The 16,123-nt window shown below is 38.6% G+C and overlaps 1 protein-coding gene across 2 annotated transcripts; it reads right to left on the reverse strand.

Moving 5' to 3' along the window:
* Positions 1 to 274: 274 nt before the first annotated feature.
* HNRNPU (heterogeneous nuclear ribonucleoprotein U) lies at positions 275 to 14,180 on the reverse strand. Of its 2 annotated transcripts, XM_072409326.1 has the most exons (16): positions 14,122 to 14,180; positions 13,099 to 13,769; positions 11,443 to 11,539; positions 11,288 to 11,361; positions 11,020 to 11,159; positions 10,820 to 10,919; positions 10,407 to 10,519; positions 9,722 to 9,985; positions 9,496 to 9,615; positions 9,037 to 9,159; positions 8,646 to 8,814; positions 8,197 to 8,463; positions 7,571 to 7,785; positions 7,397 to 7,474; positions 4,639 to 4,668; positions 275 to 3,532 (listed from the first exon to the last, which is right to left on the reverse strand). In XM_072409326.1, the coding sequence occupies exons 2-15, from the start codon at positions 13,661 to 13,663 to the stop codon at positions 4,642 to 4,644; spliced, it is 2,352 nt and encodes a 783-aa protein (XP_072265427.1). In that variant the 5' UTR covers positions 13,664 to 13,769; positions 14,122 to 14,180; the 3' UTR covers positions 275 to 3,532; positions 4,639 to 4,641. The 2 variants fall into 2 exon arrangements, with proteins under 2 accessions (XP_072265427.1, XP_072265426.1); XM_072409325.1 differs by lacking the exons at positions 275 to 3,532; positions 4,639 to 4,668 and adding an exon at positions 6,038 to 7,097 and having other exon boundaries at positions 14,122 to 14,178.
* Positions 14,181 to 16,123: the final 1,943 nt, after the last annotated feature.

Below are 16,123 nucleotides of genomic sequence, written 5' to 3' on the forward strand. Positions count from 1 at the left end.
AGACTTGCTTGTAGTCTTCAAAGCAAACTTGTTCCTAATACATCTGACCTGAAAATCCCTATGCATTGCAATATTCAAGTCAGTGTATCTGAACCAGGGTTCCTCAAGTAATGAGCACATTATGCCTCAGGTCACTTTACTGGATACCAATGGTCTTTTTTTTTTACTATGGGTAAGGGTTTGCATCTTCTCACCAGCCACCAAATTAAAAGTGCTATGAGCTGTGGCTATAGCAAAGGGCTCCCCCATGTTATTAAAGAAACACTAAGCCATAGCAGAGCCCACATCCTGATCACAGTTCCTATAATTTTTGTCAGCTATATAAGCACAGCAATAAAGTTAAAAAGGTATTAAACATTGGAAAAACTTAACCAAAGCATACCTTTTTAGTATTTCTTATTCCTAATCAAAGATTGCTTTTCCAAATAGCCTTACACCCTTGTGACCTGTCAATGCTGTCCTAAAAGCTGTGTGCCATCTTGGAGATGGAGTCAATGTTGTGGGAAAATCATACAAAAGTAATAAGTCCTTATGGTCATTCTTGTCCTTGGCTGGTACCTAAAGTTGGTCGGAATGTCTCAAATGATAAATAAAACCTCAATTTACCTATGGTTTCCTTTAAAGGAACTATAAATATATAGATAGAGAGGTGAGGGATTGGAACCACTGTCAAGTCTTTATTCCAGGCTATGACCCCCATTAGGGTTTATTGAACTTTGTCTGTATAACAAATATACCTAAATACATACCTAAAACACATTTACCTAAGGCAAGAACAGAGTGAATCCCTGATAATGGACATGTACAAACTGTTCAGCATACATTGTATCATACATTTTTATTGTGAATACATTCTTTACCAGGGCAAATTATAAAGCCATAAATTTATGAAAGTAAATTGAAAATAAAAAGAACATATTAGCCGCTATTGGAGAGTATTAAATCAAAGAAAGGCTTGATTTTAGCCATTATGCTGCTCCTCTGGCTTCAGTAAATTTGTTTGATAGGTTACACATAATAAAAATTCTGAATTCATTAGTTGCTGGCTTGTTTTATGTTGAGGTCTCAGGAAATTTTTATCTGACTTTAGTAATTTTAGAAGGTGTTCTGCAATTGCAGCCTATTGGATACCATTATTTTTCTGAGTTTCTAAAGTAATGAACAGCATAAAATCTATCCTTTGTTCATAGGTTTGGGGATTACAAATACTCCACAACATATTAGATTTATGTGCATACCCATATTCTTTGCCCCCTTGTATTACACAATTAAACTAGGCCCAAAAGTTAGGCATGAGATGACCAAAAGGTATAGGAAACCTCCTTCCGCACCAAGAGAACAATTATGAAACCCAACCTATTGCCTACCCTTTTTCAACTTCCTCTTTTCCAAGACTATAGATGTACCAACTTCTTTGGGGGAGGCGTACCCTTTATAGTCAGAAAAAATAGTAGTAGGGTCCATCCAAAAAATTACATTTTCACTTTTGGATTTTCTAGAATAGGTGTATTTTGGTGTATTAAAACTATTATATTGCTTTGTACTTCTACTAGGGATTATCTTTCCCTAAATCATTTCTATAGCAAATACCTTCAAACAACAACATTTTTACATTTTGTGTATAGCAGGATATCACTAGCACCCGTAATCAGAGAGAGGTAAACTGTAAGCCCACTCCCTTTGGAAAATGTATCTGGAATAAAACATTTATTTAATTTACCCAACCGACCACTAAGCAATAGATACAATTGTATTATGCATTAAAAAAAAAAAAAAGTTTTAGGGCACCTTTAGACAGAGGTTTTAGCAACTATCTGACATGGAACAAGTCACTGCTGTGATAAGTGTTCTGTTACAAACCAAAATGGCTAAATTATTGCTGCACCTCTTGACCAAGTACTAAGGCTCCATAATTCTGAATAACCCAAGTTCTGATCAATGTAAATGAGAATGTGTACAAAGTCACAATACATTGAGAGAAAGGCTATATGTATTTTTTTTTTTCCCAATCAAAAAGTTTTTTTTAAAACTTATGGTGACATAAATTAGACCATACACATTGAACATGGAAAGCGGAGAGATCGAGCTTTGCTTTATGCATCAGCAAAAGGTTACTTACAAGATTGTCTCCTCAGGAATTTTGGAGGACTATTGCTAATATTACAGCCCAGAAGGCTACACCTTGTGGAAAGCTGCTACTTCCTTTCTGTTTAAGTTTTTTTCCCCCTCACTCGTTACTCCAACAATTTGTTGTATTTCCAATCTATTTCTCACAAGAGATGGCATGGACAGCAATAAAAAATAATAATAAATAAAAAAATGACAGAGAATCCCATATTATTTGAGTTAAATGATGCCTGGACACTTAAAAATCACAAGTTGTAAGTTAAAACTAAATTTTAGACAAACTATTCAGTACACATGTGGCCCGTTTAGTCGCCAAAAAGATTTAGTTATGAAAGTTTATAGATAATACAGCCAGGTGGTTACAGCTTTAATGTAAATATTAGAAAAACACATTTTAAAATTTTTTTTTGCCCACAGCAGTTATAAACGTACAAGGTAATGTTTAAAACAGCTGTAAAGAGACAAATCTTCCAAGCCATCTGATGGATTTTCATAAATATAAAGCCACACATGCAGCCTAAGATGACCATATTATTAAACAAGCAATTGCCTTTAAATGTGTCAAACTATTTCTCAACCATATAGAATGATTATTTTAGTGTTTCTGCATACCATGAAATCATTCACAATTACACTGACCCTTGAAGACATTGGCAAGAAAATCTGATCATCTGGATGGTGTATACTGCATAGAGAAGTACATGTGTCAACTAAGTGATTTGGGCTATACAAAAAAAAATACTAGTATGTAGAATGGACCATGGCCTGTACCATCAGTTGGTATTTATTGTGAAATAAAATGATTTCTATTTTCAGCAGTTTTCTATGATTATTAATAAACCAGACAAATTGCACATTTGACCTCAAGCACTACCAATATGCAAGGGTGCATATCAGCTACCTATACAAAACCATAGGAATTGAAAGATAGGAGAAATATTGCTTGGAACACAGTGACAAGGAAACATAATTGTGTGAAGAAAGTGGCATCAGATTTCACAATAGATTTAGAAAGTATAAAGGAGGTGAAGCATTTACTTCCTTTTTTTTTCCATTTTCTTGGTGCAACACAGTTCTAATGGTTTAGAACAAGGTCAATTTCAAAATAAGTTCTAAAAAATAAGCAATATAGTTTGTTCTTTTTAGGAGTGCACTCCCCTCACACATTTAGTGGGCCTTCTAAAGTCATTAGGGTTTTTAAATAAAACACTTATGCGGACTCTTTGGAACTTTCCCCTTCAAACCAATTTTAGGTCTATAAAAAGATCAAACTGTAGTAGCTGCATCATCAATAGGCATACCGACGTCCCAGATAAAGGTCTACAGGTTGGGACACTTGCTAGCATCCAGTATATACTTACCACATTACTACTTACCAGTAAACACGCCAGTGGAGTAAGCCAAACTAGTGAAAGAAACAGAATGAGAATGTTACAGAAAATACAAGCATAATAAAATAAGAACATGTATTTATATTATAAACACAGCCTCCAAAACAGGCCAATCTCTACACTAACCACAACAGCTCTGACAAAAGGTAATGCTATCATATGATCATTGTTGTATCACCTGCTAACCATCCAGCCCCAAAATTTTCTCATTATCTACCCTACATAAAAGTGTGTCCAGTCTATACAATGGGCTTGAATATATTCACAGTGTTATCGTTAAAATCTCTTTAGGTAAAAATCATCTGAGCAGTTTGCACAGAGGTGTGTACTCCCTAGCATCTGTAAAATGCTGGGGATGTAAGCCAGGGATGATTGCAAGAGGCCATAATGAGACACACTAGAAAAGATGATGTTGACACAGTTTAGGCTGAAAGGAACACAGAGCTTAGGCGATCAAAGTTGTGCTCAAAACCTAATTTTTTGGTACCTATAGTAAGGAAAATTAACCCTTCGGAGATAGATATAAAATTAGTGGCAATCACTTGAAAATGCAACGCAACCTAACACGTTGCTCTTTTTTTTTTTATTACATAAAAGTAGGAATGAGCCTTCTAGGAAAAGGTTTTTTTGAAGTCTACAGTTCACAGTAAAATAGTGTACACGAACTTTATTTTACAAGTTTTGGCCAAAGTTCACTTTTCAGATACAATTCTAACTACAGTATACAAGACTAGCAAAGCGCCTGCATCTTTTTGCCTTCCGTCACTTATAAAATAATGGAGGAGCAAAGTTACATCCATTTTCAGTACTTGAATTCCTTATAAATGGATTTGGTTGTTACAATTACGATGTAGCCTGATGGAAAGCAGACAGAAATGGCACAAAGTCTTGTAAAAGGATTCTCCAAATTCTTAGAAAAAGTACTATAGGCTTTGGTTTGCTCTGCTTCAGATTAAAATACATGTTAAATCACTAAAGATAAATAGAAAATGTCAAGGGCTACACTTGTTTTCACATTGTGCGATTGACATTTTACATACAGTACAATACATTTTCATGGAAAACCTAAAAATGGCTTAAAAGCTTTTAACATGACAAACGGGAGCTAGAATTTACTCACTTTTTAAGTGATATCATGCAAAAGTGAAGTCTGAAAAACAAATAAAGACAATATTTAAATATATTGTTTATATTAATGTGTCATTTCTGTTCACAAACAAGCATATCAGCCACACATCCCAATCTAATATGCAAAGAAACACCCCAAAACTTGTACTACATCTGCAAGAAAACGCATTTCAATAGTGGATGTTTGGAGGAAGCAGTCACAAGGAGTCCCATAATTTCTACAATCTGCTCTATGGCCAACATCTTAGCAGCAAAGCGCAAGTTAAGAGTTAACAAAACAAAATAATTGGCTAACTAGTGCCAATTAGCCAATATTGCTGAATATTGTAAAAACTTAACAGGCTTGAAGGAAACAAACGATGTAAATACCCTTTTAGAGTTAAGGGCCAACTCGCAGGGCAAACCCTTTACATTCTCCATTTACAAAAACCCCTAACGCCAAGTTTCTCAGACTGGCACCAATCTAGACTCGTCAACTTTTTCCTCCTGGAGGACATCAACCCATACATCTAAGAGTCCACGTACCATCATTTAGCTCATTCTCAATAAATGTTACATGAAAGTGGTAGTTAACAAGTTTTTCTTTCACCTTAATTATTCTACATGAAAACTTTTAACAGCACTAGTAGAACTAGCCCCCTTTCCTCATGAACGCATCATGCAAAGATGATTTTCTTTTTTTTTATTATACTTGAAATAAAAACAATATACTTTTAGGGATAACAGCCATTTTTCAGAAACGCTCACACAAAATTAAAATAAGGCACCAGCGAAATTAAAGAGTACTTTATTTCAGACTAGATGAGGGGAGGGAAGATCCCTTGTTATAAAAAGGGATTCATGGAGATGTACAACTTACCAGAAATGAGTTAGTTAAATAGTGATCGAGCATATACTTTTATTTAGCAAGTCAGTTCGGGTGGTGCTCCCATCCATAGTTAAAAGACGGGAGTCGGCTTGTCAAACTTTACCTTAAGGGCATTAAGCCACAGAACGTCAGGTGCTCCAAAGTATTTTGTACCATTCAGCTGAGATATAGGTGGCATTCCCTCCATGTACCGGGATTACTTTATACCATGCTTCTCATCGCAGGGTTGGGACATCGCTGAACTGCCTTGAACAAGTCTTGGGTAGCAAAATAAAGCAGCAGGCGTATATCTGAGGCGAGTGCCACGCCATGGCCTTTAAGATGTGGATACGGACCAAGGCCAGGCTGCTGTAAGTGGACGGGATCCCAATCCACTACTTTAGAGTGGAAAGAGTGTGGACATCAGCACAATCCATTGATCTCTTTTAACTGCAATCAAGTCTATGCATAAATGTAGAGTAATGTGGCAGTTGTATGGGGAAAGGGATTATGTTTATGCTTTTGACAATCCCAAAACACGACATTGTAAATTCATATTTTATTTATTGCAAATAAAATTCTATCGATGTATTCAAGCTCACCCTCTTTAGAGGTTAGCAGGCGAAATATAAAGAACTGACATATCAAGAAAGAATTGCTATCTAATGTACTCACAATATAATTAGTTTACAATGATGGTGCAACTACAAGCACACTATGCAAAAAAAAAAAAAAAATTTGCAAGGGAAGGGTAAATGGGAGATACAAACACAGCTAACTTCATACAGATCCCATCAGACAACTAGATTTACAACAAGTTTAGTTTAATAAGAAACAGGCATATCAAGCCTATTCTTTGCAGTATTGAAGTGTTTTAACAAATGGAGAAAACATTAAACCTTCACAAGTTAAAGTCTCTGCGGTTTCCACAGGTAAAGTAAAAGATTAAAGAACCATTAATGCATCAACCTCTCCTCCTCAGCTCAGCTATTTTATGTGTATTCTCTCAATGCTGGGATCAACCTTTAATAACTAACAAGCAAGGATGCTTACTTTCTAAACTAGTGAGATGAAGTTAAATGACAAAGTCTGAGGACCGCTACAAAGTTCTGAGCCACACACTTCAAAAACAGCGTATCTCGGATTTTTTTTTTTCTTTCCCCATGCACTGTTACAGTTAAGGGATTCCATTCCTAAATAATGACACCAAGTACAAAGCAATATCTTTACTTAGAATTTAGAAATTAAAAACAAAAACATTACAGAGAAAAGGAGAACCCTGAAATACTGACACATTCTTTATCGTGCACAATGCTAAGGTTCCTATTACTTTAAAACTGCAATAAAAATGTACAAAAAAATGCAACCCAAAAAAGCAACTAAAAACAAATGTTTTAACAAAACCAATAAAGAACCCGCAGGCACTTCCTCTTGTGGAATGTTTTTTTTTTTTTTTTTTTTTGATTTTAAAAGTTAACCTAAAGAAAACAGTCGACTTCTTGTGAAGGTTTTGAAGAGAAATATGTATCAGTTCATTTTTATTTGGGTATTCAATAATATCCTTGGTGGTACTGCTGGCTCCATGGCTTTTGACCCCAGTATTGCTGCAATTAGAAAAAGGGGTAAATATTAACATGTTAACAAGCTTGTAAGCTTAGACGCCAACAAGAATTGCTTAGGTCATGTGTAACATTTTAATAAATGTCATCCCAATATTTAATCTAGGAGCCCAATAAAGATTACATACCAAGAAATCCAGTATTAAAGACTTGAATATCCTACAATATGTGGATGACAGGAAACTAACTAAAGCTTATGTTGGATGCCTCACTGTAATAGTTTCAGTAACCTGAAGGCCATTTCTAACGAGCGTTTCCAACATCTGCATAAATGAGATACTTACGCCGCCCTGTTGCTGCCACTGGTTGTACCCCTGAGAATGGTTTTTGAAGCCACGGTTGCCTCCCCTTCCTCTAAAATTCTGTAGAAGACAAAAACACATGTCAGCAATTAAATTACAATTAATGAAAGGAATTTGGTTGACTAAAAGAAAAAAGCAAATATTTCAATGGTTTACCTGGTTGTAGTTTCCACGGTTTGGCATTACAGCTCCTGCGCCACCTCCACCGCGACTGAAGTTTCCACGGTTACCATACCCTCCTCCTCCACCTCCTCTGTTGTGATAGACTGGGGCACGAGGATATGGATATCCAACTGCTCCTCCTCCTCCACCACCTCCACGCTGTGGCATGTTACCGCCCCTCCTGTTGAATCCTCCACGATTCATTGGAGCTAAAACACACAAAAACCCCACACATTAAAATGCTTTTCTTAATGACTAGCTAAGACAATTTTAAAAGTCGCAAAAACTGTCTAGTCCTATAGCTAAATAGATTTTACTTCTGTTACAGTACACTGTACTAAAGGGCCAAACACACCATAATACACCTTGGGTGAATTGACTCAGATTAAAAACCCCAGGAGAGGCATAATGCAGACTCCATCAAATCCTAGAAATAATCCGGTGTATGCAAAAATCAAAACACCCAACTGAGTGGTGGGCAATTAAGCCTTGGAGTAGAACTGTCCTTATAACTTAAGGGGACAATATGACTTAAGTACAAAATATAATAAACCAATTCTTGAAGAAAACCAAACTAAAACTAAAAAGCTTTAGGAGAACTTTAAAAACATTAAATGTACCTCCACCGCGGAAGTTTCCACCACGCATGTTATATCCTCCACCTCCACGGCCTCGGTGTCCTCCATGACCATGTTGCATGCCTCCTCTGGACTTATTTTTGTTCTTGTTTACTTTCTTAGAACCAGTGTTTTGCTTCTTCTCAGGGGGAAGAGCTTTCTTGCTTTCCTCTTTGTATTGCTCTACGAGTTTCTCAGCTTCTTCTTTTTGCAGTTCCACGTAAGTAATTTCATCAAAGCACTCGCTGCTTTCTGGCAAAGTAAAATTGCCTAGAAAGAAAAAAAAATTACAAATTTAAACACCAGAGAAAAAAAAAATAAATTTTAGGAAAACTAAAAAGCATTACAAAAATTGCCATTATAGCAGGTAATTTATCACCAATCACAGCTAAAGCAGTAAACCTTTTACGTTTCATAAAATTCTGCCAAGCACAGTTTTAAGATAAACTTACCTTTCATTTTAAGTACAGCATGTTCCGGAAGGTCTTTGCCCTCAACTTCAGCCTTTTTCTGTGTCCTTTCTTTGTACACCTCATCAGTTGGGCACACAACAACAGCTTTGCGTTGAAAACCTGCAAACAGGCACATTTTCCTCCTCTGAGCAGCCTGAGACACATTGGTCTAAAAGTAAAACAAAAAAGTCAGTCAAGTATACAGTACAAACCATTGTGTACAAATGCACACAGGCAGGCTAGCTCCTGTGAAGACAATGAGACACTTGCATTTATTATACAAGGCTGCAAACTGTCATTCACCTTACACACTGGGTGAAAGTTCAAAATTTCAAAGCAAAGACAAAACCCAGCAACTACAATTTTTAAGATTTGGTATTATGGGGCTTACCTGATCAAGAATGTAATGTCTCTTCTTCCGGGCAGCAATTTCAATAAACTTGCTTAGGCATTGTGGAGCCCTTTGAAGCAAAGCGTTCAGCTTGGAAGGGTCAGTTGTCTTTTTATTACCAACCTAAAGAAAGGATTACAATTTAATAGGTTTACCCAGATAATGAATATATAACATCTGTAGTAGGTAAAAAAAAAAAAACACACACACACACACACAACTGACATTTAGGAGATGGAAACTGAAAATGCAATAATGCTAAACTTGCATTAATTCCCAAGGAGGTCCTGCACACTGGCTAAATGCCTTATGCACAAATGCAGAACGTACTGCTTAAGACTTGTCTACTTCAAGGCCACCAATCTAACATTTGCAAACACTAATCTAACAAACTTTGAGAGGAACATATTTAGGCCCTATTCAGAGAGCCCACACTCCGCACAATCTGAAGTTCCTTACCATCATTTTCTCCATGATGTTATTTGTTCCAAGGACAGTATACTTTCCAGGATTTTCTTCGGTATGCTTGGTTACCCATGATGTTTTTCCTGCTCCAGGCAAACCAATCATCATGATTACCTAGACAGAAATATGATAAAGTCATTACACTGTAAACAGAACAGGACAGAATAGAAACAAAGTGCAAAAACTGGCATTTCCAAATATGAACAGCAAATATTCTTACCTCACAGTCTTTTTTCTCTTCTGGTCCTAGGGGCCCTCTCACACGGTCTTCTAGTGCCACATTCTGAATAAATGTATATCCTTCAGGAAGTGGGAAGAAAGGCTCAGCCTGCTGACCAAAGTTGAATTCTACAGCACAGTTGTGACAAAGAACATGGGGGAAGAGAGCCTTGTCTGAAAGACCTTCTTTGTCAACTTTAAATGCCACTCCTAGATCCTGACCATTTTTTGCATAAGACAGCTCCAATTCATCACCATCAAAATTCTGCATTAAAAAAAAAAAAAAAAAAAAAAGAAGAGGAAAAAAATCTGAGCAAGTATATTCACCAGACAATGAATCTACAATTCTTCCTATAAAATCTTCAGTACTTCCCTCCGCTATATGTAGATAACAGAGATAATTGCATTATCTGACTTCTAGAGATTTCTGAAAACATTACCAGGTCCACCCAACTGTCAGGGCCATTAGAGGGAAGTTCAGTTGCTGGAAAGTTTTTAATTTTCCATGATATAGCAAAAGTACCATTTGTACTTTTAACTTAAACCGAAAGTGAGAACTTTGTAATGGATTCCAGGGACAAAAATCCACTGAAAACTAAAATGTGTATGTGCATAGACTAAGCTATTAAGTGTTAACATTCCTAATAAGCACCACACAAAAAACAAAGCAAAAAAAACAAACTTACAGCCATACAAGTGATCACATCATTCTCATCAAACTTCTCGCCATATTCTTCCGCTACAGTGTTTGAAGATTTAGATCCTTTCATGGAGTAGCCATAAGAATGTTCTTCTTCACCTAGGAGTTGGAATAAGAATTATACAACAGGTCAATGCATGGAGAAATACTATTGGGCACCTGATTAACTATCACATAAGCACAAGTAATGGGTATTTTGTATTTGGTTCCAATGGCAGAACATGCCAGAAATTTGGCTATAACTATAGCTCCTTTTTAGGGTTTACATACACCAAGATTTTTTCAAACTGATAATAAATTTCCTCATATTGGTGCAGTGAAACGGTAGCTAAATGGGTTTACATGTAATTTTTATTAACCTTTTATAGAAAAGTTACCAAATGCTCAAGTTCTACTTACCCAAAATAAAACCACATGAACTTGGGGACCAACCAACACGCACTTCATGGACTTCAAGGTCTTTAGAATACAGGTGCTTTACTGGAATTTTTTCTGTGACCTGGAAGAATACAAAATATAAAGTTATTGGAGCTAAAAAAAATAACAAAAACAAAAGGAAGGTGTGTTTTACATTATAAGCATTGCTCATCAACACTCACCTTCATTTCAAAGCAGACTTTGCCTTTAGAAACACCATATGTAGATCTGCCACCAGCCCACAAGAAAGCAAAGCTCTCCATAGTGAGGGAAGAGGCACTTAAGCGATCCCGTGAAATCTTGAAGTGCAGGTCACAGTTATCTACAGACCAAGACAAAAACTTTTAGCTTGTAGGTACATTTACTGTATTTTGACTAACAGAAGAAGACAAAATTCATTAAGTAACCAGTCTACTAAATGCAGAAAGCGCAAAAATAAAAGTTACTTACATGTATCAAGGAGGACATTTGTGTCATCCACCTTTTCATCTTCCTCCTCCACTGGTGGTTGGGGTGACTTGGACCTTAAATATAATACTAGGTTAGTCACCAAATTACATGATAAAGAAAATTCACAAAGTAGAATTGGCATGTGTTATACCAACCTGCTATATTTGTTTTCTTCGATGTACTCAAAATAACCACGTCCATGATCTTCACGTGGCCTTTTCACTCCTCTTTTCTTATCTTTATCCTTGCCTTCTAAAGTTAAAAAAACAGACTTGTTTAATAGCAGTAGGTGCATATATCTACCAAGAATGGAAAGTGCACATCACACTGCAAGATGAAGGCACAAAATGTGCACACTTCACACAATAAAAATTATAAAAAATAAAAAAAACACACACATGATCAGTAGGGAAAATAGTATGTAAGTGCTCAATCCAGAATTTTTTTTAAGCTGGGTGGGAAGAGATTGTAGGCGTGTGGTGGCCCCTGTATTGTGACCCAACTCATCATTAAACAACCCATAACAGGGGGGGCTGGGATGTTACTGCAGAAGCATGAAAGTACCAGAAAGCCACCACTTAAACTGCCCTCCCGAGTCAGATTACATGCCACACTAATCATTTCTTCAAAGTAAAAGGGTCCAACTCACTGATGTCCTATATATCTGACAGGTTTAGTAGTCAGATTGTATGCCAGAAGCTTTACTTAAGACTCAAGTTGCCTTGCTATTAAAAGTCCCCCCCCCGTAAATTATTAATGGCACAGGTTTCACATGATGTGGTTCTTACTTAGCCTGCAAGGAACAGTACATGTTATGTTGTACTTTATATTTGCCATCACTTGATATGGGAGCTAATTGCAGTGCAACTTACAAACAGCCACAATAACTCTGCACAATAACTACCCCCATGGAAAACACCAAAACACCAAAAACATTAAAGCCCGGAAAATGATCCCAGTGATCCTGTGGGACTTTGTATGCTTGCCAAGTGATGGCAAAGCCCACCGACCAACAACAAGCAAGGTTTCATTATCTTTTCACATGTTGCTTTACTGGGGTGTGATAACACAACATTAAATCAAAACCAACGTTATAAACTCTCACTGTAAAATGTTAACTGTGTAACTCTTGGTTCAAGCTCCCAACATTTGTTCTAGTCATATTTCATTTAATAAAAGTTCAACTATCCATAACAAAATGTTTAATTCCTAAACGGCTCTAACTACAAATCCATTGATCATTTCCTCCACATGAATACAGAAAACTGTCTGATACAACTGAAAAACCGAAAGTGTGATGAGAACATCGGAGTGTAAAGCGAAACTGTCATGCAGCAATACAAGCTGTGTACACAGATCATCATTCTTATTTCATCCTGATTGTACTGCTCATGCATGAATAGTGTAAATAGGGGAAAGAATTCATCACACGAGCCCCCCCCCCCATCTAAACAATGAAAAGCCGAGACTTAATGGCTTCCTGAAGAAAGGGGCAGCAGGTGCGAGGCCGGCAGCAATCTGCTCAGCGCACCAATAGGGACAACAAGCTCCCGGCGCTCCTCGGGAAGTGACGTCACCAAATCCCAATCCCGCCGACACAATACCGCCTCGAGGAGTACGTGACCTGCGGCCTCATGTTATAGATGTGCCCGGCTGTATGGGGGCCTATGGGCTATGCACACAATACACGGGGGGCTATGGGCTCCGCACACAATAAATGGGGGGCTATGGGCTCCGCACACAATACACGGAGGGCTATGGGCACCACCATAGGCCTAACACAAATCACAGCACGCCCCTCCCGCACTTACCGCCTCTGCCCGCAGCTCCCGCCTCGTCCACCTTGATAGCCATGAGAGGCCGGGGCCCGCTGGGAACGCTCTCCGCTTCCTGTTTGGCTTCTTCCTTGGCGCCGCCGTTCTCATTGCCGCCATCTTCATCCTCCTCCTCTTCCAGGCCAACAGGAATGCCTTCATCCTCATCCTCCAGTTCCTCCTCTCCCTCCTGGAATCCCTGGTCATCCCCATTCTCGTCATCCTGAGCAGCGGCCTGCTCCTCATTGGGCTGCTCCTCATTGGCCTCCTCTTCCTGCTCGGCATCGCCTCCATTCTCCCCGCCTACCTCCATACCTTCCTCCTCTTCTTCCTCCTCCTCATCCCCGGCACCGGCTTCCATATCAGCGCCTTCAACATCACCGCCTTCGTCGGCGCCTCCTCCGAGCACACCGGTACCGCCAGCTTCCACCTCCTCGTCCAAGGCGGCCTGCAGCCTCTCCATGAGCTCGGCCTTCAGCCCTTTATCGCTCAGCCTCCTCTTCTTCAGTTCATCTTTTAGCTCTGACACTTTCAGCTTCTTCACGTTCACCGGGGAGCTCATGTTGTTTATGTCGAAAAGGAATTCTGCTCACAGCAAGTGCGGCGTCGTTCTGCCTGCGCTGCTCCTTCAAAATGGCGGCGCAAACAAGGACGGAGCGCGATGCCCTCTGGGGGAGGAAAGCAGAGAATGAGCTGAGCACGGGCGAAGATCTCCAAGGTTCTATCGGCCCCGCCTCCCTTATGGGCGGAGATTACAAGCGCGTGCGCTTTTCAATAGCCAGCCCCACCCCCTCTATTCACCCTGCTGCCCCCCACGCTAAGCCCCAATCAGTTCTATAGGCCCGGGCGATAGCGGTCTTTAGGCGCCTAATACAATAACGTACATTATGCTCCCACACCCCCATAAAACAGGCACCTCCCCTATGGCCTAATGGGCTATGCAGACATTACAGGACGTTAAATAATACCTAGCTTAACGCTGCGCGATACCCGGGAAAAATTGCCTGCAGCCACACTTACACGGACCGGTCACGAAAAGGTGGGAAGGGCGACAGTGAAACGTCACTACAGCCACGCCTAGGGCGAGAGCGGGCTTTATCATCCCGCCCCCTCTAATACCGTATTCACCCCAAAACAGGGGAACAGTGCCATATGGAGTACCAAGGAACGGCTACAACATCAGGAGTTCTACCGTAATTACCATATGATACGCGCACAATAGAATGTTCCATGTACAGCCCAAAACCAAGCCTTAGCCCATAAGATGTATAAAATGTGAAAAGCAGTTACATGTGGAACATGCTTGTACTGTTTAATAGATTGTATTTGTCTAACTGTTAAAGTGTATGAATACCCAAACGCTTTTTCTTTCAGTTTTCTATTAATAGAGATGGGTTTAATACCTTATTCCTATTCTGTTTTGATGATCATGTCCCCATGGGGGGATGCCTGACACATTTTGTTGTGCAGATGGAGCAGAAAGTGAAGAAAAACCTTTACAAGTGTCCCCTAATAAAGATTCTATTTCTGCTCTGAGGACGAAGATAGCAATAAATATGTGACGGGTTATAACCATGCCCCAAAACTGAAAAGAAGTTTTGCCTAATCATACACTTTATTTCAAATCCTTTCGTCTGAGTTAGTTTTTTTTTGCCTTGATTTCCCTTGAGATGAAAACACTAGATCAGGGTTTAATAAACTTTTTTTAATGTGGTCAGGTCCATAATAAATATATTCACAGCTCACAGTACATTAGTGTGGTGAGAGTGGGAAGAATGCCTGTTACATCGCTGGGCAGTGGGAAGAATGTCACCCTTGGAGATGGCCAAAAACATCATTGGTGTTAAACTGACCTGAGAAACACAAATTTCTCATTGCTCAGGGAACCCTGAGGAACCTCTGGAGGAACCCGAGGGATTCACAGAACTCTGGTTGAAAAGCACTGTCCTAAATGAATGCCATAGTTTCCTAAAGCTCTACGGATTTTTTTTCCTAATAAAATTTAGATTTTTGGCTGGGTGTCGTCCTTTGAAGTAACTTTGTGCTGCAGATCTCCTGCAGGTACTCCCTCTGTATTCCAATATTGGCTTTGTGGCATTTTTCAATGCTGATTTCCAAGTTATGACAACAGTGGACCATGCTTGCATGATGGGTAGTAAAATGGCCACTGGGTGACAACACAGACACACAACTGAAAACAAATGGTGTTGTTTCCCTATCATATGAAGTGCGTAGTTGAGGACTTGCATGTAAGAAATGGAAAAGAAACAGACAGGGTTTGGACACCAAAGTCTTAGAAAACAGTAATTATGTATTCACCAAGATTCATACATAATTAAACAGTAATCGTACATAACCACCAACCATTATAACATCTTGGGGTGGGGTTTGATACACTATACATACAGTCTGATAACAAATTTCGTTTAACCCCTTAAGTCTTTTAGGACCCGACGCATGGTGTGTTATAATGGGTTGGTGGTTATGTACGATTACTGTTTAATTATGTATGAATCTTGGTATCAATACATAATTATTGTTTTCCAAGACTTTGACCACCAAACCCCGTCTGTTTCTTTTCTTTTTTTATTGTATTCTAAACCACAGGGGTGGCCACTCCCAAACACATCTTTATCACACAAAGGTAAACATAGAGGGTACATCTACATTTTTCTAATGACTTACATTGCACGATCACTATTATTTTAAATTTTGAAAATTAATCTTGAAGTTACATTAGTATATTAAACCTCTGAAATTTTAGTATTCAGGTTTAGATACTTAAAGCATGTGTTAAAATGTTAATTTTATATATACAGTCCAGCACTAAGGATCCCTATGTTCTCATTGTAAGACTAACGGAAATTTCAACATACAAATGAATGTGGATGGTCATAGACCGGGAGGTTTCTTTCAGAATGAAAGCCGAGGACACTTCTGCCTGTCCTCCATTTGTATATTTCATATTGCTTATTGTTATATTGCAGTGAAGGATTATGGAGAGGAAATTATTATTGTACAG

This window comes from Pyxicephalus adspersus, chromosome 4 (assembly GCF_032062135.1).
Source record: "Pyxicephalus adspersus chromosome 4, UCB_Pads_2.0, whole genome shotgun sequence".
Classification (NCBI taxonomy): domain Eukaryota; kingdom Metazoa; phylum Chordata; class Amphibia; order Anura; family Pyxicephalidae; genus Pyxicephalus; species Pyxicephalus adspersus.

What these genes read in the sequence shown, in the direction of transcription:
- HNRNPU (XM_072409325.1), bottom strand. Translation starts at nt 13,663, where the DNA reads ATGAGCTCCCCGGTGAACGTGAAGAAGCTGAAAGTGTCAGAGCTAAAA. An exon ending in AAGTCTGCTTTGAAATGAAG is followed by an intron (nt 10,920 to 11,019) that starts GTGAGTGTTGAT and finishes GTATTCTTCCAG; the next exon opens with GTCACAGAAAAAATTCCAGT. An exon ending in ATGTGATCACTTGTATGGCT is followed by an intron (nt 9,986 to 10,406) that starts GTAAGTTTGTTT and finishes TTTTTAATGCAG; the next exon opens with AATTTTGATGGTGATGAATT.